The following is a 25361-nucleotide window of genomic DNA, read 5'->3' as shown; positions in this document are numbered from 1 at the left end:
ACTTCTGTGATAACCTGCTTGTTTTCTCTCTGTAGCATTTACTTGGTCGTACAACTGTATAATTCAGTATCCTGTAAGAAATCATTTCTACTGGAAAACCTTCATTTTATTTTCATAATGTATTAAAATATTTTATATAAAAAAAATAAAATTATCATTATAATAATTAGTAATAATTATAATAATAGCTAAAGCTCTGTTTCAAATGTTTTTGTCTTGAAATCACCTGCCTTCCTTTGAAAAAGCCTATAACAAAATTTCCCTGCTTCAGTCTTGGCTCTTCCCAGTCGAAAATTGTATCAGGTGCAGTACCAGTGAGTGACCACAAGGGTGAATCTGAAACAAATAATGTCTCAGGACCTCACCTGAAACTTTGACCGATCGTCCACTGGGGTCATAGAAGCTCATTCTAGCATTTGTCTAATGTGGACCAGGCAAAAATGTCCCCACACGAGAAAATGTCCCACAAGTAAAGGTGTTTTTCCAAGGGTTGGTACAAGTGTGAAGAGAGGAGCCTCCAACAGGGGGCAGCAGCAGTTCACTGTTCCTGCCCTTGTGTGAATAACAGCAGCATGGTCTCAGTGTGTGTGTGTTAGAAGACGCTTTGATTTACTCACAAACACATTTTAAAATCATCATCATCATCATCATCATCATCATCAGTACAACACACACACGAGCAGTGATCTCAGCACTTGATCTTTTATACCTGTGAGTCCCTGATTGTCAGCTCTAGTTCTACCATGTACAGGTCACCCATCAACATCATTACATATCAACAAACTATTGATTTTTAACTTAATATTTTTAACATTTTTAATGTATATATATATTTTTAATTATTTTATAAAAAACAACCTCTACAATCAACATTAAGATTCCAAAAATCCTATCCATCTTCCACAAGTTCCCCTCTTCTCTCTCCCACTTGGTCTGCCCCGGAATCATAAATAAGTTCCTGCTCTCTTTTAATTCAACTTTATAGTACAAAGAGGTTTTTTTCTAATCAGCTCAAAGATTCAATAAATACCAATTATTAAAGTTTATACAAAATGTCCATTAGTGGTTTTTAATTTGTCCTCTTGGGGAAATTTGTTTCCACAGTTTCTGTCCTGTGATATTACATATGTGATACATGTGATGACCTTGTTGTTTTGTTCTTGTAGGTTTGGAGTTTGCAGACCAATTATTTTTGTGTCAGTGTTGGTTATTTGTATGAGTTTTTTTTTTTACAAAGCAAGTCAGAAAAACACGTGAGTGAGACCATTAACATGTTTTTTATAAAAACATCTGCTCCACTTTTAACTTTATGAACACTCTCTACTTTCCCTTTGTAACTCCTCCTTTGGCAGGAGTAAATACAGAGGGAGGAGCAGTGAAACTCTTCTGTGTCTTTGCTTCAGATTCTATTTTACCTGTGAAGCAGTAGGACAAAAAGGTGAGTGTTCAATGTTCATGTGATCATGATGATGATATTTGATTATATATGGTGTGTGTACTTAATCTGATGTTCTAAACCTGTTTTTCATGCTCAAAGCTTCAAATTGTGAGTGAGTGTGAGCGTTTTCATATTTCTTCATCTCCATAGATTCCCATAGGTTTATCATCTAGTGTATATTTTTAACCCATCATTAAGTAGATGATGATTTGCTCTGTGTAGTTCACTCATAAAGCCGTCTTGAATTAGTGGCCTATCAGCCAATCAGAAAATAGTATTCACTGTTGCTGGGCAGTTTTCAGCTCCACCAAGTTATAAGTGTAACAAGTTACAAGTGTTTGTGTCTCACAGCTGGAGTCATGAGGCTAGGTTTTTTTGGGGTTCTTATGTAAAAACACTGTAAATGTTGTAAACAACAACAAACAGAGCAGTTTCTCGACCGAGCTCGTGAGGACTCTTTCTGTGACGCAGTGAAAATGAAGTGAAATAAGATGTAATCTTTAATCCTGGGGGCGTGGCTACAGAAGGAAGGTTGATCAGTGATTAAAGCCTGTGAAGAGCAGAGAACATAAAGGAAGGTGTTTACCCAGACAAGGCAGAACACACCCATTCGTTTTTTTACTTTCTTTATTGGAAGCAATTTCAAGAAAACACAGCAGTGCAATGTGACAAAAGTTTAATCATATTTTTAGCCCTCCCACAGTCCCACCCCACCCAAGGAGAGGGAGACTTATTGAACGTCTAATACCATCACGTCAAACAGATCACAGTACACACACAACAATGCTCTGATGTCCATCCATCCATCCATTATCTACCGCTTTATCCTCCACCAGAGGGTCAGCTGACATTGGGCGATAGGCGGGTTACACCCTGGACAGTTCGTGCTCTGATGTGAACATGATTAATTATAATGTATGATAAGTTTTTTTCTATTTATTTATTCCAGTCCCTGAGTGACCTGACATTTGTTGTATCTTCTTCAAAATAAAAAAACAAACTCTATGATTCTAATCTCTCCCTGTCTTTGAATCCCTGTAATTACAGAGGGAGGAGCAGTACAAGAAAAACTCTTCCGTGTCTTTGCTTCAGATTCTATTTACCTGTGAAGCAGAAGGACAAAAAGGTGAGTGTTCATGTGATTATGATGATGATATTTTATTATATATGATGATCATTTACTGTGTGTGTGTGTGTGTTTGTGCATAGATCTGTGTCCACAGTCCTCATAATGTAAATGACTACCTAACCCTAAGACATGTTTTAACGTCAGGCTGAGGTCAGAGGTCCGGCTTAGGTTAAAGTTTGTGTTGGGATTGGGATTAGGTCAGTAGTAGTTATGGATAAGATTATAGTAAATTAATGTAAGTCAATGTAATGTCCTCTGAAGTCATGGAACCCTGTCTGTGTGTGTGTACATAAACGTACATTAATCTGATGTATTTAATCTGTTTTTCATGCTCAAAGCTTCAAATTGTGAGTGAGTGTGAGCTCACAGTCTCTCTCTCTCTCTCAGACTGAATGAAGTCCAAAAGATGAGTGGTTATGTGGAGGAAGACGAGGACACAGCAGAGTCTCCAGGACCCAGCTGTCTGTCTGTGAAGTCTAACCAGTCTAAAAACATCCCTCTGAACTTCAGTCATGAACCTGGAGCCTCAGACACAAAGTAAGAGATCTGCTACAAGAGAAAAACTATTCCTGGTTCTTCAGTCATGTGTCAGTGTGATCATATGTTGCTTTGGCTCAGTTCATGTTGTGTGTGATCATCATAGAATAGAACAGAACACATTTATCAAACTGGTTTCTCTACATTCTCACTGCTGCACAAAGTGAACTTGGTTTATTTATAGGAACCAGTGGTGATTTTCCAGATTTCTCACTGTCGTTACTCTGGGAAAGCAACGCAGTTCTAAGATAATAGAAAGAATCAACGCTTATTTATAAGAAAGTAAAATGAATGACTTAAATTAACCAACACAACAAGTACACAATGAACATGGCAACCTTAAAATCCAAACTGACAATACTGCACACAAAAAACCCTCCCGTTAAAAAGAATATAAGTCCAGTGCAAACTCAATAACTCAGAAATTAATCTACAACAACAACAACAACAACGTGTTCTCCTCCACTTATGAACCTACTACATCAGAAATGGAATCTTTCCTAAATAAACACTTTTAGGAAGTGAGCTGACACGTTAGACCAGTGGTTTGGAGCGTGGGAGGAGCCAGATAATGGGAACATTCAAATGTAATGGGAGGTGTTTAGCCAGAGAAATCTACTACTACACTACACACCCATTTTTAACACAAAATACCTAATTCAAATACTTTACACAAAACTACCAAGAGTTGGACATGGATCACTGAATAATATTATTACGAGATAACCTTATACACTAGTTTTAACCTGAAAAAAGAATAACCCAGCTCTGGATTAGCAAAATAACCCATGCATATTTTAGAGAGTAATAATGTCATTTTGACTGAATAAGTTATTAATTATTTTTGAAATAATCTCTTGTCTAACAGAAAGTAAATGACAAAATCACATGATGACACACATTGTTGGCCTCATCAAGGTCAAAATAATGGAGCATAATTATTTTTTTTTTTCCTGTTTGAGCTGATGTTACCTGAATGTTTCTTGCTGCCATGTAACTAACAGCCTCGTGATGCGTTCAGGTATTTTCATGTCAGTAGGAAACGGCAGCACTGAACAGGTCGTAGCCCCAATACACAAAGGTCCATGACTTTGATTCTTCTTCACTAAACAAACATGAAAGCATCGTGTCCACTGGACTCTGGAGGTCACACTGACCACTGAGGCTGCTTTCTGATCAAAGTGTCTTTAAAAAGAACATCATCAGTGAGGGATGTGATGTTTGTGTTTGCAGACGTCATAACCAGAGATGGAGAGCAGAGTCTCCAGGACCCAGTGGTCTGTCTCTGAAGAGTGACTGGTCTATGAGACCACCTCTAAACTTCAGTAATGAACCTGGAGCTTCAAACACAAAGTAAGAGACACTTTGTCCTGTGAAGGAATCAGATTCATAAAACACACACACACACACACACACACACACAAACTGTGAGCAAGAATGTGACGTAAAGAGCGTGTGACGTAAATGTAAAGAGCGTGTGACGTAAAGAGCGAGAATGTGAAGTAAATTACATAAAATTAATTTTTGGCCTCATCACGGTCAAAATTATGGAGCATAATTATTATTATTTTTCCTGTTTGAGCTCATGTTACCTGAATGTAACGGCAGCACTAAACAGGTCGTAGCCCAGGCACAGACAGAAGGTCCACACTAAACAAACATGAAAGCATCGTGTCCACTGGCTAACCTGGCTAACATTAGCATACCAGAGCCAAAGCAGATGTGAAGAACGAGAATGTGGCGTAAAGAGCGAGAATGTGAAGTAAATTACATAAAATTCATGAAGACACATTTTTTGCCTCATCAAGGTCAAAATTATGGAGCATAATTTTTTTTTTCCTGTTAAGAGGGTGTGACATAAAGAGCGTGTGACGTAAACGTAAAGAGCATGTGACGTAAACATGAAGATCGTGTGACGCAAACGTAAAAAAGGGTGTGACGTAAAGAGCATGTGGCGTAAACGTAAAGAGGGTGTGGCGCAAAGAGCGAGAATGTGACATAAACGTAAAGAGGGTGTGGCGTAAAGAGCGTGTGACGTACATGTAAAGAGGGTGTGACGTAAAGAATGAGAATGTGGCGTAAATAACATAAAATTCATGAAGACACATTTTTGGCCTCATCAAGGTCAAACTCATGGAGCATAATTTCTTTTTTTCCTGTTTGAGCTGATGTTACCTGAATGTTTCTTGCTGACATGTAGCTAACAGCCTTTTGATGCCTTCAGGTATTTTCATGTCAGTAGGAAACAGCAGCTCTGAACAGGTCATAGCCCCAACACAAACAGAAGGTCCACACTAAACAAACATGAAAGCATCGTGTCCACTGGCTAACCTGGCTAACATTAGCATACCAGGACTAAAGCAGCAGCTCAGGTCGACTCTGGAGGTCACACTGACCACTGAGGCTGCTTTCTGATCAAAGTGTCTTTAAAAAGAACATCATCAGTGATGGATGTGATGTTTGTGTTTGCAGACGTCAGAACCAGAGATGGAGAGAAGAGACTGCAGGACCCAGTGGTCTGTCTCTGAAGAGTGACTGGTCTATGAGACCACCTCTACACTTCAGTAATGAACCTGGAGCTTCAAACACAAAGTAAGAGACACTTTGTCCTGTGAAGGAATCAGATTCATAAAACACACACACGCGCACGCGCGCGCGCACTCACACACACACACTCACACTCACACACACACACACACACACACACACACACACACACACACACACACACACACACACACACACACACACACACAGTCCATCAGAACCACTGTGAGACAACAAACCCAGAATGTCTCATGTCAGAGGACAAGTTTGTCTCTTGTCTCCAGTCGTCAATGAGCTCAACATTTGCTTCAGTTCATGGAGGTCAACAAACAAACAGTTGAGGGACGAGGGTTTTAATTCACTGTCCGTCTCAGCCACACACATGTCCACCTGTCCCTGACATGTCACTAATAAAGAAATGTCTTCACAGAGACATGTCCACCTGTCCCTGACATGTCACTAATAAAGAAATGTCTTCACAGAGACCAGTTTGCTGTTTCTGTGGACGAGCAGACGTCCCGCTGTCCTCTGTGTCAGGACGTCCTGAGAGATCAGGTCTCATGTTGGGACCAGTCTGGTCCACCAGGAGACTCCTGCTGTCCCCATTGTGGACAGAGACCCGGACCAGGACCAGGACCTGAACCACAGACACAAAGTAAGACAGAACATGTGTCTGCTGATGTTTTCACTCCTGAAAACAGCATCAATATTTAATGAAGATGATTCAGTTTAATCCTCTGCGGCCCCCTACAGGTTCAACAAAGGATTGTTCAGCTTTTCTATTATTGTTGTTGTTTTCTCTGCAGATGATACACTTTCCTTCACAATCACCACAATCATTGTAGAATGATTCAGACTTTCACAATGAAGTTATTCAAGTCATTGTCTGAAAATGACAACAAACAACATATTACAACAAACATCACATAAAGACGTGACTTTGTCAGGGTTTTTTTTTTTTTAATTTAAAAACCTTTTAGTTTTTCTTGATGAAAATCATCCTCAGCTGCTCAGATTCTTTCTTCAGTCTGACTTTGTCTCTTGTCTTTCGGCAGATGTTGGTCTGCAGGAGGTTCTAGATGAACATAAGATCAGTCTGAGGAGGAGATTTGAACATGTGACTGAAGGAACTGAAGGAAGAGGAAGTAGAACCCTCCTGAACAGGATCTTCACTGAGCTCTACATCACAGAGGGACAGAGTGAAGAGGTCAATACTCAACATGAGGTGATGCAGCTGGAGACCACCTCCAAGAAGAAGATGGTCCAGGACACTCCCATCAAGTGCTGCGACATCTTTAAAGCCTTACCTGACCAGCAGGGGCGCATCAGAGTGGTCCTGACCAACGGCGTCGCTGGTGTTGGAAAAACCTTCTCGGTGCAGAAGTTCACTCTGGACTGGGCCGAGGGTTTGGAAAACCAGGATGTGAATCTGCTGATTCTGCTTTCGTTCAGGGAGCTGAACCTGATCAGAGATCAGCAGCACAGTCTTCTCACTCTGCTCCATGTTTTCCATCCAACATTAGAGAAGGTCAGAGCAGAGAAGCTCGCTGTCTGTAAACCTTTGTTCATCTTTGACGGCCTGGATGAAAGCAGACTCTCACTGGACTTCAACAGCAGGACGCTGGTTTCTGACGTCACACACAGGTCATCAGTCAACGTGCTGCTGACCAACCTCATCCAGGGGAATCTGCTTCCCTCAGCTCTCATCTGGATAACTTCTCGACCTGCAGCGGCCAATCAGATCCCTCCTACATGTGTTGACAGGGTAACAGAAGTACGAGGCTTCACTGAGGACCAGAAGGACGAGTACTTCAGGAAGAGATCCAGAACTGAAGCTCTGTCCAGCAGAATCATCTCACACATCAAGACGTCCAGGAGCCTCCACATCATGTGTCAAATCCCAGTCTTCTGCTGGATCAGTGCTACAGTTCTGGAGCACATGTTGATCACAGAGCAGAGAGGAGAGCTGCCCAAGACCCTGACAGACCTGTACTCACACTTCCTGCTGGTTCAGACAAAGAGGAAGAAGAACAAGTACGAGAAAGGACGTGAGACGAGTCCACAGGATTTGATGGAGGCCGACAGGGACGTTCTTCTGAAGCTGGGGAGGCTGGCCTTTGAACATCTGCAGAAAGGAGACATCATGTTCTACCAAGAAGACCTGGACCGGTGTGGTCTTGATGTGACAGAGGCCTCTGTTTACTCAGGAGTTTGTACAGAGATCTTCAGAAGAGAGAGTGTGATCTTCCAGAAAACAGTCTACTGCTTTGTTCATCTGAGCGTTCAGGAGTTTCTGGCTGCAGTCTACATGATCCACTGTTTCACCAACAGGAAGACAAAGGTCCTGAAGAACTTCTTTGGAGAAGAATATTTAGCCCAGATCCAAACACATCGTTCCAACAAGCTCTCCTCATTTTTTGGAATCATTAAAAGAGTCTTATCTCTGAATGTGTTCCTGAAAGCAGCCATGAAGAAATCACTTCAAAGTGAAAATGGTCACCTGGACCTGTTTGTTCGCTTCCTTCATGGACTCTGTCTGAAGTCCAACCAGAGACTTTTAGGAGGTCTGCTGGGTCAGACTCAGAACAGTCCAAAAATAATCCAGAGAGTCATCAAGAACCTGAAGGAGATGAACACAGACTACATCTCACCTGACAGAAGCATCAACATCTTTCACTGTCTGACAGAGATGAACGACCAATCAGTGCATCAGGAGATCCAAGAGTTCATGAAGTTAAACAGAGAACAGGAACTCTCTGAGTTCCACTGCTCAGCTCTGGCCTACATGCTGCAGATGTCTGAGGAGGTTCTGGAAGATTTCGACCTGAGCAAGTACAACACATCAGTCCAGGGAAAATTCAGACTGATTCCAGCTGTGAGGAACTGTAGGAACGCTGAGTAAGTTCAGACATGATCAATAACATCATCAATCAGTGATTAATGATTTGGTTTATCAAATACACACATAATTCATTCTTCTCAGTTTGTGAGTCAGCTGTTTTTTCTAGAGATGTTTTAAATGATGAACGTTCAAAGTGAAGATTTGTCAGCTGGTTGTGATTCTTGTTTTGAACTGAATGAAAACACCAAATAACAACATACATGATCTCAAGTCTGTGTACATGATAAGACAGAAACCTTTACAATATTATAGAGAGAAGAGAAACCAACAGTTCACATAATGAACACTTGGGGTCAGCGGAGAGAGAAAATGACTCTCTTTTAACAGAAGAAGAAATCTCTGACAGAAACAGACTGAAACATGTGCAGCATCTACAAACATCTGTGAAGAGTCACATCTGATATGTTCTATAAACACAGACTTTATGGTTGAGAGAGTCAGTGTGAAGTCGTGGTCTCAGCTCTGAACACATGATCAAACACTGACTGGTTTCAAGCAGCATCTTTGTCTCTGAAGTCTCATCTTTTATTCTTTATTCAGGTTGAGTGGCTGCAGTTTGTCAGAGATCAGCTGTTCTTCTGTGGCTTCAGTTCTGAAGTCAAACCCCTCTCATCTGAGAGAACTGGACCTGAGTCAGAACAATCTGCAGGATTCAGGAGTGAAGCTGTTGTGTTCTGGACTGGAGAGTCCACACTGTAGACTGGAGACTCTGGGGTGAGTTCACTGACTGAAGCTGCTGTCGTTTTTTTAAACTTTCATTTCAAGAACATTAAACTCATTTGATTCACTGATGAATAAAATAAACTCCTTAAACACACACACACACACACAATAAAAATATACATTTAAAAATAAATGAATAAATAAACAGATGTTTCCTTAAAAAACAGGAAAAATGTGAAGGAGCTGATGATTCATGTGTCAGTTGGGACACGCCCACGTCACAGAGCTGTGACACATTTTGACAAAATCCGGACAATGAATCCACACTTGGAGGATCCAGTCTTATGAACTGAGACACAGCTAGAGTCTGGATCAGGCTGTACTTTTCTGGACACGACTGAACCCCACATTTAGACCAGACTCACTACTCTGACTGTCAGGCAGACGCTTGTTAGACTTTATTTATGGTTATAACAAACAACAAAAGTTCAGATACACATGCACACTTGTTTAATACCATATAAGGAAGTCAAGACATTCACATGATGATCATGTGATCCTGCACATGAACAGTTTTAGATGAAAAAAAAACTGGTTTGAAGCAGCAACTTTGTCGTCTGAAGTCTCATCTTTTATTCTTTATTCAGGTTGATGAGCTGCAGTTTGTCAGAGATCAGCTGTTCTTCTCTGGCTTCAGCTCTGAAGTCAAACTCCTCTCATCTGAGAAACCTGTACCTGTGTGAGAACAATCTTCAGGATTCAGGAGTGAAGCTGCTGTGTTCTGGACTGGAGAGTCCACACTGTAGACTGGAGAGTCTGAGGTGAGTTCACTGACTCTCTGTTACTGTTGAAAATGTCAGATGTTTAATCTATAACTGAACCTCATTAATGTTCACACACATCAGTTGAATCAGTGATTGTTAATAAATGAATTCCTTTATAAACTGTGGTTGTTCCATGTTTCCACTTTTTCTTCTCTCAGATGTAGAATTATGATCTTTTCTAAGTTTGTTCATTAATTTTTTTTTCACGTTAATCCTATTTGTTTTCAAATCTGTATCAGTCACTGAATCTCACTGAGCAGCTTTGACTTATTCTGACAGATGTTGATGTTTTTCATCACAACACAAGATCCTCACAGCTGATATTTGACTCATACATTAAAACAAAAAACTTTATCTTTGTGTTTTATTCTTTATTCAGGTTATGGGACTGCAGTTTGTCAGAGAACTGCTGTTCTTCTCTGGCCTCAGTTCTGAAGTCAAACCCCTCTCATCTGAGAGAACTGAACCTGAGTCTGAACAAGCTGCATGATTCAGGAGTGAAGCTGCTGTGTTCTGGACTGGAGAGTCCACACTGTAGACTGGAGACTCTGTGGTGAGTTCACTGACTGAAGTTGTTTTTTTAAACTTTTTAAACTTTTCATCTCATGAACATCGATTCACTCATTTATAAAATAAACTCATTGAACACACACACACACACACACAGACACACACACAGACAGACAGACACAATAATACATACATTTAAAAATAAATGAATAAATAAACAGATGTTTCCTTAAAAAACAGGCAAAATGTGAAGGAGCTGATGATTCATGTGTCAGTTGGGACACGTCCACGTCACAGAGCTGTGACACATTTTGACAAAATCCGGACAATGAATCCACACTTGGAGGATCCAGTCTTATGAACTGAGACACAGCTAGAGTCTGGATCAGGCTGTACTTTTCTGGACACGACTGAACCCCACATTTAGACCAGACTCACTACTCTGACTGTCAGGCAGACGCTTGTTAGACTTTATTTATGGTTATAACAAACAACAAAAGTTCAGATACACATGCACACTTGTTAAATACCATATAAGGAAGTCAAAGACATTCACATGATGATCATGTGATCCTGCAAATGAACAGTTTTAGCTGAAAAAAACTGGTTTCAAGCAGCAACTTTGTCGTCTGAAGTCTCATCTTTTATTCTTTATTCAGGTTGAGGGGCTGCAGTTTGTCAGAGATCAGCTGTTCTTCTCTGGCTTCAGCTCTGAAGTCAAACCCCTCTCATCTGAGAAAACTGAACCTGAGCTACAACAAGGATCTGGAGGATTCAGGAGTGAAGCTGCTGTGTTCTGGACTGGAGAGTCCACACTGTAGACTGGAGACTCTGTGGTGAGTTCACTGACTGAAACACGTAAAACACGCGAGAGTGCTGGTGAGGGCAATGGTATCTGAAAACCAGCAGTCCACAAAGTCCTTTTCTTGGCTCCACAGTGCAGCACAGAGTTCTACACAAACTTCCAGCTTCAGAGGATTTATCTGTCCAGTGGATACATGTTATATATGACGACAATGTGCCTGCTAGAGCCTGAAAATGATCACTTTTCCAAATGCTAACTGCTGTTAGCTCCCAGTTGCCTCTGTGGCTGATGTCATTTCCTGTCCCTTAAGTTTCGTTTTCCTTTTTTTTAAGGTGGACCTAAAGAGATACTACTAAACAGGGCTGTTTTGTCAGGGTGATTGAACTGCTGTGGTGCTTCATCTTTATGGTATTTTGACCAAAGCATGTCACTGACATGTTCATTAGGACACCAGGGAACTAGGTTAACTTGGAGAAATAGGGTATAATATGACTCCATAAAAAATAAATGAATAAATACATGGATGTTTCCTTAAAAAATGGGCAAAATGTGCATGAACTGATGATTCATGTGTTAAACAACAAAAGTTCAGATACACATGCACACTTGTTATATAAGGAAGTCAAAGACATTCACATTGTAAGGGAAAAACATTATTCCTTCTCTAAAGTTATCAGCTCCCATTCCTAAACACAAGCTGAAACAATTCAGGACGGTGCGTGTGCCACAACTATCTAATCACAGCGGCCTCAGTGTAGCACTGGCACCAGTCTGTTGTCTATAGAATTCGTCTCTTCATATTTTCACTGAGCCTGACTGGACTGGAGCAGATGACTGACAACACTATTGTGCAGTCCTCCCCAAGGGCAGCTCCATGTAGCACCTTTAAATATCCTAACTCTGGGACTCACAGGCAGACTGACAGAGGATGGCCAACTGTTAACATACTTGTTTATGTTCAGCATTGTCTCAGTTCTCCTCAGATCTGAGCTGCTTCCAATAAAGCCTTGTTCAACTTAACTCATCTCTGACTCCAGAAAACTCCACCCTTGATCGACTCATCAAATAATCAAATCTCTGCAACACACATGATGATCATGTGATCCTGCAAATGAACAGTTTTTGCTGAAAAAAAAAAACTGGTTTCAAGCAGCAAATTTGTCATCTGAAGTCTCATCTTTTATTCTTTATTCAGGTTGAGGGGCTGCAGTTTGTCAGAGATCAGCTGTTCTTCTGTGGCCTCAGCTCTGAAGTCAAACCCCTCTCATCTGAGAAAACTGGACCTGAACAGGAACAATCTTCAGGATTCAGGAGTGAAGCTGCTGTGTTCTGGACTGGAGAGTCCACACTGTAGACTGGAGACTCTGGGGTGAGTTCACTGACTCTCTGTTACTGTTGTAAATCTCAGATGTTTAATCCATAACTGAACCTCATTAATGTTCACACACATCAGTTGAATCAGTGATTGTTAATAAATGAATTCCATTATAAACTGTGGTTGTTCCATGTTTCCACTTTTTCTTCTCTCAGATGTAGAATTATGATCTTTTCACACAGTTTTTTCATTCATTTTTTTCACGTTAATCCTATTTGTTTTCAGTCACTGAATCTCACTGAGCAGCTTTGACTTTTTCTGACAGATGTTGATGTTTTTCATCACAACACAAGATCCTCACAGCTGATATTTGACTCATACATTAAAACAAAAAACTTTATCTTTGTGTTTTATTCTTTATTCAGGTTGATGAGCTGCAGTTTGTCAGAGATCAGCTGTTCTTCTCTGGCCTCAGTTCTGAAGTCAAACCCCTCTCATCTGAGAGAACTGAACCTGAGTCTGAACAAGCTGCAGGATTCAGGAGTGAAGCTACTGTGTTCTGGACTGGAGAGTCCACACTGTAGACTGGAGACTCTGTGGTGAGTTCACTGACACACACACACACACACACACACACACACACACACACACACACACGTTAGGATTACTTGTCTTCAGAGGACATTGCATTGACTTACTTTAATTTCCTGGAGATTTTCTCTAACTTTAACCATAATTACCCTAACCCTAATCCTAACTCTAACCTCAACCTTAAAACATATCTTCATCTTAAAATGTAGTCATTTACGTTATGGGGACTTGCTTTTTGTCCCCACAAGGAAGACAAGTCCCCATAATGTGACTGTGAAAACAGGTTTAGGTCCCCACAACATTAGTAATACCTGGACACACAGTTGTGTAAAGTCTCATCTTTTATTCTTTATTCAGGTTGAGTGACTGCAGTTTGTCAGAGATCAGCTGTTCTTCTCTGGTCTCAGCTCTGAAGTCAAACCCCTCTCATCTGAGAGAACTGGACCTGAATGACAACAATCTTCAGGATTCAGGAGTGAAGCCTCTGTCTGATCTTGTGAAGAGTCCAGATTACAGACTGGAGACTCTGAGGACAGTGAGTCCAGATGACAGACCGGACTCTCTGAGGTCAGTAGAGTTAGAGTCAGTGTTTGATCAGTGTTGTTCTAATCACAGTCAGAGCAAAGATCCAGTGTTTCCTCAGTGAAGCTGTGAGAGCAGAATAGTGACAGACTTCATGGTTGGACACAAAGACACAGAGAGACAACAGTCGACCAATCAGACGAGCCAAAGAGCTGCTGGTGATCATGTATCACACACTGTAAAAACAGCACCACTACAAATAAGACACATATTCTTGAATTGGTTTTAAATGATCTTGTATTATTTGTTTAGAAAACTTAAAACTAGCTTGTAAATCTACAGCTACTTTCAGACTCTGTCATTTTCCTTAAAACTCTGAAAAACTGACTAAAACTATCAAGAAATGATCAAAATATAAGGAGAAAAAAACATCAACAACAACTTAATGTCCCCAAAATATATTTCCTGACAAATACTTTCCCTAAAAGTACACAAAGTATGGATTTAAGGTCTGTACCTGTCGTCACATGTGACCTTTACTTCCATGTCAACAGAGATGAACATAAAGGAACAGCAACCCCTGCTGGTGAGGAATAGTTCCTGCCAACAAGAATCTGAACACTTCAACATACAGAGACACAGCATTAGACTAGCTCGATTTAGTCAGACTAACGTGTTTGCATGACATTAAGAAAACTGAATTGTTGTCGTAGTCTGACTAAAATCTGACTTTTAACATGAATGTAAACACACTGAGAGATTCTGACTCTTCTCTTCTGTTGTCTTCTCTCAACAGGTGGGGGTGGTGATCATGATGAAGGAGAGAGGGTGTGTGTGTGTGTGTGTGTGTGTGTGTGTGTGTGTGTGTGTGTGTGTGTGTGTGTGTGTGTGTGTGTGTGTGTGTGTGTGTGTGTGTGTGTGTGTGTGTGTGTGTGTGTGTGTGTGTGTGTGTGTGTGTGTGTGTGTGTGTGTGTGTGTGTGTATGTGTGTGTGTGTGTGTGTTGACAGAAGATGAGCTTCATCCTGAGGCCTGCACTGTGACACAGCTTCAAACAGACCTGTGACACCAAAGAAAACAGATGCAGAGCCAGTTGTGGTTGATGGTCTTTGAAACAGCTCAGAAGCTCATTGACTAACCCTGTCTGTGCCCTAACCCTAACCTCAGTAACTTGTGTTAGTTGTACGACCACAAGGGGGCACCATTTTAAAATGTACATAGTTTATATTCAGGGTTTGACCAAACAACCCACATGTACATTTCAGTTAGAGGACTTCTACATAAGTACAGTATGTTTTATATTATTCTAACAATATAGCAAGTATGCAAGATTAGAGTAAAAAGTACAAAAACATTTTTTTAAACACAGATCTGTGCCTCATGAGTTAAATAAATTCATATCCTATTCAACTTAATCTGTTCAACAAAAATATGATGAATAAAGCGTAAAATCACAGTGAAACCCCCAAATTAACCTGTTTTAATGTCTGTAACATTAACAGCCTACTTTTTTTTTTTTTCTTTTTTTATAAATTCATGTCAATCAAATTGACATGAATTTAGTCCATATTATTAATATTGATGTGTAAATCTGTTTTATTTGTACTGCACATCTTAATGTGCTACTAATCAAAATATATTAAACTGAAACTATACAAGCAATGATTTTCAGATCATCTTCTGCTGTTCAACCTACTGCTGAGAGAATGGTAAAAAAGAGAGAGAGGGACAGGCAGTTAGCACCTAATAAAGTATACACTTACAAGTTATACACAATTAATTCAATATTATTTTCCAACCAATTGTGGTCTAATCTGTATCTAAATTATTGCTGAATTTTGCAGTTTTTGTGAATTACATTTGTTTTATTCTCCGACAAAATTGTTGCCCATTATTACTCATACATACATGTTATGGTATGTTCCAGCTGTTGGTAAGACAACAATATAACATTATGAACGTCTGTGATAAACTATTACTTGTTTTCGCTCTGTAGCATTTACTTGGTCGTGCAACTGTAAAATATAATTCAGTATCCTGTAAGAAATCATTTCTACTGGAAAACCTTCGTCATTTTATTTTTCATAATGTATTCATTCTTTATTAATACATTTATTCAAATATTGTACATCAAAAAGAAAACATATTATTAAAATAATAATTAGAATAATAGCTAAAGCTCTGTTCGCAATTTTTTCTCTTGAAATCACCTGACTGCCTTTAAAATAGTCAATCTCAATGATTTGTCTTGGCTCCTCCCAGTCTAAAATTATTTCAAGTGCAGTACCAGTGAGTGACCACAAGGGTGAATCTGAAACAAAGGTCTAAGGACCTCACCTGAAACTTTGACAGATCGTCCACTGGGGTCATAGAAGCTCATTCTAGCATTTGTCTAATGTGGACCAGGCAAAATGTCCCCACAAGAGAAAATGTCCCACAAGTAAAGGTGTTTTTCCAAGGGTTGGTACAAGTGTGAAGAGAGGAGCCTCCAACAGGGGGCAGCACAAACACATTTTAGAATCATCATCATCATCATCATCATCAGCACAACACACACACGATCAATGATCTCAGCACTTGATCTTTTATACCTGTGAGTCCCTGATTGTCAGCTCTGGTTGTACCATGTACAGGTCACCCATCAACATCATTATATATATATTATGTTTTTGTACATTTTTTAATAAATATATATATATATATATATATATATATACTTATTTTATTAAAAACAAACTCCACAATCAACATTGAGATTCCAAAAATCCTATCCATCTTCCGCAAGTTCCCCTCTCCTCTCTCCCACTTGGTCTGCCCCGGAAACCATAAATAAGTCCCTGCTCACCTTGGGACTCTTTTACCTGAACACCATGCTGCAACAAAGGGAAAAGGTGAGTGTCTTCTTGTCAAACTTTAACATCTGTTTACGACAGCACTCCTAAAACAAATTAACATGATTTACCCACAGAAACCACTTTATAAATAAAATGTATTATTATTATTATTATTATTATATCTGACTTCAGTCATGAATATACACATTATTATTGTCTGTTCTAATTCTCCTTTCTTTCCTCCACAGTTCCTGCTGACAAACAATTATAATACAAGAAAGGTTTTTTTCAATTTATTCAATAAATACCAATTATTAAAGTGTTTTATAGAAAATGTGCAAACATGCAACAAAGTGCTTATTAATATTAAAGTGTCAAGTGCCATTATTTATGTTCAATCTTAGTTTATTTTTAATTTGTCCTCTTGGGGAAATTCATTTCCACAGTGATATTGATATTGTGATTATGTTCTTGTAGGTTTGGAGTTTGCAGACCAGTTATTTTTGTGTCAGTGTTGGTTATTTGTTATTTGAGTTTTGTTATTTTTTTTACAGTGATCGTGTCCAGGAAACCTTTAATTTTCCGTATTGCTGATTCCCTTTTTTCTGGATATCTGTTGTGCGACGGTCAAAAGTGAGTTTTGTATCAATTGTGAGTCCAAGGGATCTGAAATGGTCTCTGCTGTCTTTACTGTTTCACAAAAGCGTCAACCTAAAAACCCAAATAGTGCAAAATCACCGAGATTAGAGTGTGATTGTGATTTATCTTAGGTTTGCAATGAGTTCCAAAGATATTCTCAAAAGCCTGAGCAGAGGACGTTGTGTCTCCTGCTGCGTTCAGAGAGGGCAGAGGCGATCTACAATCCTAATTGTGTATTACGTCTATTATGTGTTTCTATATTTGATTTGTTTGAAATATGTCTGATATGTGGAGCACGTGTTGTTTTTAAAGTGCTTTCTAAATAGAGTTGGATTGGAGAAACGGATTATTTAGACCATAGGTTCTCAAAGTGCGACCCGGGGGCCAATGGCGGCCCGCAGAAACATTTCTGGCGGCCCCGCAATGAATTACAGTTGATAGTTTTAATCCAGGAGCGACTAAGCTTGTTAAATGTTTATTGGACATTACTGGATACAGACCAATAAGTGTAAACAACAATACTGAGTATTTACCTGGTTTCTATATGGTGAATTTTAGTGTATTATTGTGTTATAAGCTGGTAATAAGCAGGTAGCTACAGCCCCCAATTACTAGCTATTTACCCAGTAAATATATGGTAACAGAAATGTGTTACTTGGTATTAACCTGTAATTAGAAGGTAAGAACAATGGCCAAAATGCTGGGTAATTACCCAGTAAATTATAAAGCGTTATTATATTAACGCTTATATTACTTAACGCTAAACTGTAGAACTCAAATCTGGTCATTAAAATTATTACAAATGGGATTTATTTCTGTTTTTTCCCTTTTTTTTTTTCCTTTGGCGACCCTCAGTCCAATGTTGGGTTCCTAAATTGACCCTCAGGTATCAGAACTTTGAGAACCCCTGATTTAGACTGTTCCATCAGATGTTCGATGGTTTTCTGTGGTGGAGCTCAGTCATGATTCCTCTGCCCTGACACTCCCACTCTCTCTCTCTCTCTCTCTCTCTCTCTCTCTCTCTCTCTCTCTCTCTCTCTCTCCCTCTCTCTCCACCCTCTCTCTCTCTCTCTCTCTCTCTCTCTCTCTCTCTCTCTCTCTCTCTCTCTCTCTCTCTCTCTCTCTCTCTCTCTGTCAGGACCTGACTCTCCTCACTTTCTCGGTCAGTCATCAGTGATCTGGTTGTTGCAGCGACAGCAGAAGGAGGTAAGAGCCTGTAAACCATCTTCATCTTCATGATCCATGTGCTTGACTTCAGTCTCAGCTCAAACAGTGGGGGTTTTATTGACTGTGATGTTACGAGTGTTTGTTAGTGAGCAGCTGTTATCGATGCACCAACACTGTCTCTGTTAAAGTCTCCTTCCGTACTGCGACGATAGCATGGCATGTGTTGGTCTTCTGCCGACAGGACAATGACAAAGACTGGAGCTAAATATAAACTAAGTGCATACATCAGCCTCTGTGATTATGGGGCCAGAGAAGTCCTCTTTTCTTTCCTGCGTCTCTTGGCACTTTTTTAGAGTTGTGCTGTTCGTGGAGTCCGATTCCTCAAATAGCTTCACAGAGTCTGTGCACGACTGCACAGTCCAGGGGAAATGATGGAGGAGCTGGTTTTGGAGTTTTTTTCGGGGAGTTTGGGACATTCAGAGATGAACGTGAGCCTTTAATGTTTATGTTACGGCAGCGTGTTTTTACAGAACATCTTCTGAGTTTTAAAAGAAGCGTCCTCTAAAAGTTTCACAAGTGAATTCTACCACTCGGAAACGTCCAGGTCGTTCAGCAGCTTTGATGACGAGATCAACGCGTCTTTCAATCCAAATCCAGCTTTATTTATGAAGCACTTTAAACAAACCACAGTGGACCAAAGCGCTGTACATGGTAAAGAAAACACATCATGAGTTAACATGAAATCACAATAAAATAGATTAAAATTATTTAAAGGTGCCATATGTAAGAATGTGGCCAAAAACGGTTACTACACTCAAATTCAAAATGCAGAGGTCTTTTAGGTTTCGTTTTCTGACCTAACTGGCAACCCGTGGTTGCTCGGCAGCTGAGACTCCAATCGCCACATGCAATAAACATGATTTGCAGTCTGCAAAATATTTTTTTTAATGCAAATATTTTGTCTGTACTGTTGTTGTTGGTGAGTTCAGTTTGTTATATGAACATTATTCCTGAGTCTCTGTGACATATTAGGAGGATTTTATCATTTATTACATAATGCACCTTTAAGTATAAAGTAAAAATTAAGTATAGAAGAAATGGCAGCTGTACAATAAAATCAGACGTCTCGCAAAGTGTGTATACACACAAACACTCCCTCAGTTGGGTCTGATAGTTTTGCTTTGCAGGAAGTGCCTTATGAACATTTTCTATCGCTCCTTTTAAAGTAACTTTATTTTGAAGGGTCACTCAGTTGTAACAGAGAACAGTGTGTGTGTGTGTGTGTGTGTGTGTTAGACGTACTGTATTGTAGGTGCGGTCATGTTTGAAAATGTGTTGATTTACGTTGCGTTTTCTTTAATTCTTTCCTTCCTCCTCCTTTAATCCTTTAGACCTTTCCTTTACCTTCAGGTCACTGCAAATAGATGTTCACACCATACACTCTTAGAAATAAGGGTTCCAAAAGTGTTCTTCTACAAGGGCTGAGGTTCTACCTGGAACCCCATTGCTTCTGAAAAACCCTTTTCCCTGAAGAAAGGGGTTTTAAAAGGGTTCTTGGTGGACGTGGTCAAAAGGATTCTAGGAGGAACCTTTATAAGAAGGTTCTACCTGGAGCCAAAAAGGGTTCTCCTATGAGGACAAGCTGAAGAACCATATATGGTTCTACTTAGCACTTTTATATTAAGAGTGCAGTGTAATGATATGAACACAAAGCAATGACTGTAACGTGAAAGGGACAATGTGTAGTATTTATAACCCAAAATCCACTTTTTTATACATATTATGTGCTCCTGCATTGTCTAGTCGCTGTATAATAGTTGTTGTTTCATTTTCGTAGTGTTTCAAAAAGTCATGTAAAATAACATGGTCGCGGGCCGCGGTTGCATAGCCACTGTTAGCAGAGAGACGCCATGTTTCTACGGGAGCCTGTAAGGACAAACGCGAGAGAACAAATCAAGCGTCTCTTTACTTGTAGCTGAAGTCCCGCCTCCACTCTCACCGCTTCGTCTGCTACGGCCGCGGTAGCTCCGCCCTCTCCCTCGCCTCACGAACCTCATCTGCTGACACGGAGAAAGACGACGAGGACGACATTTGACCAGCTGAGGATACCGTAGCGCTCAGGGAAGGGAGGGGGTGAGCAGAGGAGCAGTTCTTTGTTGTAAATTTCAGCCTCTCCTCTAGATGGCACTATAAACTACTTACTTCACCTTTAAATATTATGGTTTATTTAGATAGGGACAGATAAACATAGACAGGTTTGAACAGTCGTCTGAAGCGTGATGCATCATAGTGTTTTTAGCTAAAGCTAATTCACAACACCTGTCCCTTAAAGGTCACACAGAGTGGTCCTGTTGCACATATATGTTAGTTATGGAGGTCTACTTACATACATTAACTTGTTTTTATGCTCAAAAACCTCCTAGTTGATGTAAACGAGTCGATTGAAATCTGTCCTTTTCGAAGCGCTTGTCAGTCGCGCTATTTCAGCCATAAATCTCGCCCGAGAAGACAGAGTGTGTTGTGATTGGCCAGCCAGCGTAGAGCCTTCCCACCTGTGTTGTGATTGGCCAGGTATCTGGAAGTGACGTAATCTATCACGTCAGCTCTCTGAAGCACAGCTCCCCCCTCTGGAACGGTGGATGCACTGCTCCTCATTATCAAAACATTGTTTTAACAGTGTTTAAAAATAGCTTCTTCACGACTCCCCGCCTCAGTCCCTTTGACGACCTTTGACCCGGAGTCAGACCCAGAGTCAGAAGACACTGTCGCTCGTGAAACACCTCCACAACGGACGTTATTCTTCTTCTGCGGTTCAATGTACGCAACCGGATGTGCCCGGACTAGTGCCCGGAGCAGGAGGATCTGCTGTTCAGGAGAACCGATGTTTACGTAACTATAACGGGATTTTCAGAGATCTCGTTGAGCCCCGAGATTACAATAAAACACAGCGTTCTCAGCAGTGGCTGAACTGTTTGTTTAGAACCTTCAGGGCTTCATAAACAAGGTAATGACGCAGATACACACCAAAAAAAACAGCGATAATAGGTACTTCCGGTCTAGTTCCGCTTTAAGTAGAGTGATGGAGCAGATGCTATGAGTGTGTGACAGGGACGCTATATGTGGCAGTGATGGAATGTCCCTCTGTCATCTCTCTGCTTCACAAACTAACGGAGAAGTCGCTGAGCAATGGCAACATCTGTGCAGGGGGAATGTTGTGTGATGCTGGAGCCAGTGGAGGAGGCCGGTGTGCGGTCGCTTCACTGCAAACCACTGAGTGCAGAGCGAGAGCGAGGTTCGGAGGAATTCGGGGTTTTCACTGGTCGCCTACTGTACGTCCACATGACTGACGGGCTTTAACATGAAAGAGAGCGAGGAGAGAATGTAGAGATGTGTGTGTGTGTGTGTGTGTGTGTGTGAGGGAAGAAGAGAAAAGAAAAGTGCGTCTGTGCAGTTTTTAAAGAGCGGAGACACTTTTAGATTCAGTCAAACACAAGCATCGTTCTCTGTTATTTACCGTGTCCTCCCTGGAGCTGAGACGCAGAGTAAAGACGATGGATAACAGGACTTTTCTTTAATATATAACTTTTATTATAACTGTCTTCATGTCCTCAAAACACCACACCTGTGGACTGAGCCGTTTTGTTTCCTGCACTATATATTTAAACTGAAATAGAATTCGGTCTAAATCTGTGAACGAGTGAATGTCGAGCGTCATCTTACGTGTTCTCTTGCATCCTGTGGCTGCTGCAGTTTTATTTGAACTTATTCATGTCAACACAGATTAGATTGTGAGATATTTGTCGTCAGACCCACAGTAAAAGATGTAAAGCAGGGGTTCTCAAAGTTCTGATACCTGAGGCCAATTTAGGAACCCAACATTGGACTGAGGGCCACCAAAGGAAAAAAAACAGAAATAATTCCCATTTGTAATAATTTTAATGACCAGATTGCAGTTCTACAGTTTAGCGTTAAGTAATATAAGCGTTAATATAATAACGCTTTATAATTTACTGGGTAATTACCCAGTATTTTGGCCATTGTTCTTACCTTCTAATTACAGGTTAATACCAAGTAACACATTTCTGTTACCATATATTTACTGGGTAAATAGCTAGTAATTGGGGGCTGTAGCTACCTGCTTATTACCAGCTTATAACACAATAATACACTAAAATTCACCATATAGAAACCAGGTAAATACCCAGTATTTTTGTTTACACTTATTGGTCTGTATCCAGTAATGTCCAATAAACATTTAACAAGCTTAGTAGCTCCTGGATTAAAACTATCAACTGTAATTCATTGCGGGGCCGCCAGAAATGTTTCTGCGGGCTGCCGTTGGCCCCCGGGCCGCACTTTGAGAACCAGTGATTTACATGATAGAATTAAACTACTTTGACTCCATAACTTCATGCATAAATGCATACATTTATCTGTTTTCTCATCTGTTTCCACTGTGAATAAAAACTGAAAAACTAAAGCGGCTCAAACGCAGTTGGAAAGTGGACGTTGAAGAATAAAGCATTTTTTTTTTTCAGCTCTTTGTAAAACTCTGTAAACTGTGTCTGCTCCACAAAGACGGCACAATAAATTCTTCAACCTCAGAGTCACACCCATGTTTGACATTTTCAAAACTCTGCTCAAACACCATTTCATTGTCATAAAAGGCTTTTTTTCTTTGACATTTTAATATTCCCTGACTTTAAATATATGTTTTATTCTCTTAAAATGACACATTAAACACTAAAACTTCACGTCTGCGTTCATTTAACGTCCGGATTAAACCAGAGCTGCACATGAAGTCTGACTTTGACCGATCTCTCAAATATTTCTCACTTTCTAAATAGGTATTTAACTGCGCAGTATGTCGTATCTGCCACTAGAGGGCTTTTAATCCAAACAATAACAAGTGTGATGAGTGATGTCGTCGTGTTCCATCACACACACAATACATTTAAACAATAAAAAAAAATAGTTAACACACAAGTTAAGTAGTAGTGAATATTTCCTCGCTCACAAAAAGTCAAACAGTAACTTTGAATATATTTTAATGAATTAAGATCACCGCATACAACATATACATTATTCTTGTCATTGTTTATATATATATTTAATGCATAAATGTAACATATTTAGATCTTTAAAGAGTAAAAAAAGACTAAATAACAGTATCTGTCAGACACTCAGCTCCCGCTCTGACCTCTGTATTTACGCAGACTCCACCCTTGGCTTCAGATTTTGTCCAAACCATAAAGAAGACGTAAAACATTTAAATGAATGTGTAAATAATATACGTACGAAGCAGTGACGGAAAAAGAGAGTGAATGTAACTCAATGGGAAAATACTGTGTATAGAATGAAAGTGTTTCTGTGTAACCTTATTATCTTTAAATTAAAATAACACTGAGGGTGAATTTATTTAAAGACAGAGTCTGAACTTTTATTTATTTAATTAAAAACACATTTGAATCACTTTCATTCTTCACATCATCTGAATCTGCAGTGTTTTTTCCCCACTTTTACTCACTATTATACGTGAACATTATGCTCATTATTTTATTAGTATTGATGGATTTGGTCCAAAATTTTACAAAAACGTCCTACTATACTATGTTGACCAAAATTAAAAAAAAAATTTGAGCGAAAATTTTTGGTCCAAAATTTGACAAAAACTTTGACAACATTTTTTTGGTTCAAAATATGCCAAAAACATCATATTTTTACTATGTCGTCCAAAAAATGGAAAAAAAATTGTACCCAACATTTTTGGTCCAAAATTTGACAAAACGTCATACTATACTATGTCGTCCAAAATTTGATTTTTTTTTTTTTGACAAATTGAGTATAGAATGTTTACAACCTAAGGAAGTGATTTGAATGAAAACAAAGTGAGGACCGACCAAAATGTCCTCACTCTGTACAAATGACCTCACTTTGTTGGTTAAAAAACCTTACTGGTCCTCAGTATGCTGCAAGTACAAGAACACACACACACACACACACACACACACACACACACACACACACACACACACACACACACACACACACACACACACACACACACACACTGACCACAATCTTCCTACTGTGTGTATGTCTTCATTCATAAGAAGTTTGTGTTGCAGAAAATCTGGTCTTGTGCTTAATTTAAAAATATCAAGTTAATTCATTGTATTTTAGCTTCTGTTATTCACATTTTTGGGGTTAGAAATAAGTTTAGCATGTTTTTAGTTGTATTATTTTGTCCATTTTCCGTCTCATATTTCAGCTTCAATTCTTATTATATTTCAGGATTTGTCAGTTTTTACCAGCTTCATTTATTGAGACTAATTTTCCACAGTGAAGTTTGTTGTTGAGCTGTTTTTGAGGTGAAATAAAATCCTAAAATGTTGATTGTTGAACCCACAGAGAGTTAAAGAAAGACTGTGGTGAATGTTTCTCTGCTCCGTCTTTAAAACCTGCGCCAGCGTTTCTGTGCCTTTCCCAGCATGCACTGCTCCTGTTGTTATTTTCTTGTGGTTTGTGGAGCCAACATGAACACACCACACACACACACACATAGTTACAACTGAGTGACCCTTCAAAATAAAGTTATTTTAAAGGATCAACAGAACATGGTCGAACAACGTCTCACTTTACCGTCTCAATCTCGCTGTCAGACCAATCACTTCCTGTGTGCAGCGACACTATATGCAAATGTTGGGTCGCTTCTCCATCAGTGATGGAACCTGGTATCTGTATGGTGTTTTTTTTTTTTTTTTTTGTTTAGTTCCTTCTGCGACGACAATATCATACTGTAGATTAAAGTTAAGAAAGACTTAAAAATCCCTGAAAATATTAACGTTAATCTCCAACATTTAGCAAATGTCTGAAATGTCAATATTTAACAGGCGTCTGGTGGATTCAGAGACGACACTGCTGAAAGACGGCGATCGTG

General features: G+C 39.7%; 2 protein-coding genes across 5 annotated transcripts in view; both read left to right on the top strand.

The window, feature by feature from the left end:
* LOC310937223 (uncharacterized protein) overlaps positions 1–1801 on the top strand; it is a gene marked incomplete at its 3' end in the record, with an annotated part of 30367 nt that extends 28566 nt beyond the window's left edge. The window contains exon 24 of the mRNA XM_083901453.1: positions 1790–1801. Coding sequence (XP_083757579.1) covers positions 1790–1801 — 12 coding nt within the window. The remainder of the gene's footprint in view (positions 1–1789) is intronic.
* LOC310937578 (NACHT, LRR and PYD domains-containing protein 3-like) lies at positions 1409–14641 on the top strand. Of its 4 annotated transcripts, XM_083901866.1 has the most exons (14): positions 1409–1438; positions 2486–2564; positions 2955–3104; positions 5577–5696; positions 6134–6306; positions 6707–8549; positions 9094–9267; positions 9864–10037; positions 10420–10593; positions 11210–11386; positions 12551–12724; positions 13096–13269; positions 13619–13828; positions 14580–14641. In XM_083901866.1, the coding sequence occupies exons 3-14, from the start codon at positions 2974–2976 to the stop codon at positions 14590–14592; spliced, it is 3537 nt and encodes a 1178-aa protein (XP_083757992.1). In that variant the 5' UTR covers positions 1409–1438; positions 2486–2564; positions 2955–2973; the 3' UTR covers positions 14593–14641. The 4 variants fall into 4 exon arrangements, with proteins under 4 accessions (XP_083757992.1, XP_083757994.1, XP_083757993.1 ...); XM_083901868.1 differs by lacking the exon at positions 10420–10593; XM_083901867.1 differs by lacking the exon at positions 12551–12724.
* Positions 14642–25361: the final 10720 nt, after the last annotated feature.

Source organism: Microchirus variegatus (assembly GCF_963457635.1).
Source record: "Microchirus variegatus genome assembly, chromosome: 15".
NCBI classification, from domain to species: domain Eukaryota; kingdom Metazoa; phylum Chordata; class Actinopteri; order Pleuronectiformes; family Soleidae; genus Microchirus; species Microchirus variegatus.
The sequence above is the reverse complement of the archived record's forward strand: the minus strand, read 5'-3'. Positions and strand labels throughout refer to the sequence as shown.

What these genes read in the sequence shown, in the direction of transcription:
- LOC310937578 (XM_083901866.1), top strand. Translation starts at nt 2,974, where the DNA reads ATGAGTGGTTATGTGGAGGAAGACGAGGACACAGCAGAGTCTCCAGGA. An exon ending in ACCTGAACCACAGACACAAA is followed by an intron (nt 6,307 to 6,706) that starts GTAAGACAGAAC and finishes GTCTTTCGGCAG; the next exon opens with ATGTTGGTCTGCAGGAGGTT. An exon ending in TGTAGACTGGAGACTCTGTG is followed by an intron (nt 13,270 to 13,618) that starts GTGAGTTCACTG and finishes TTCTTTATTCAG; the next exon opens with GTTGAGTGACTGCAGTTTGT.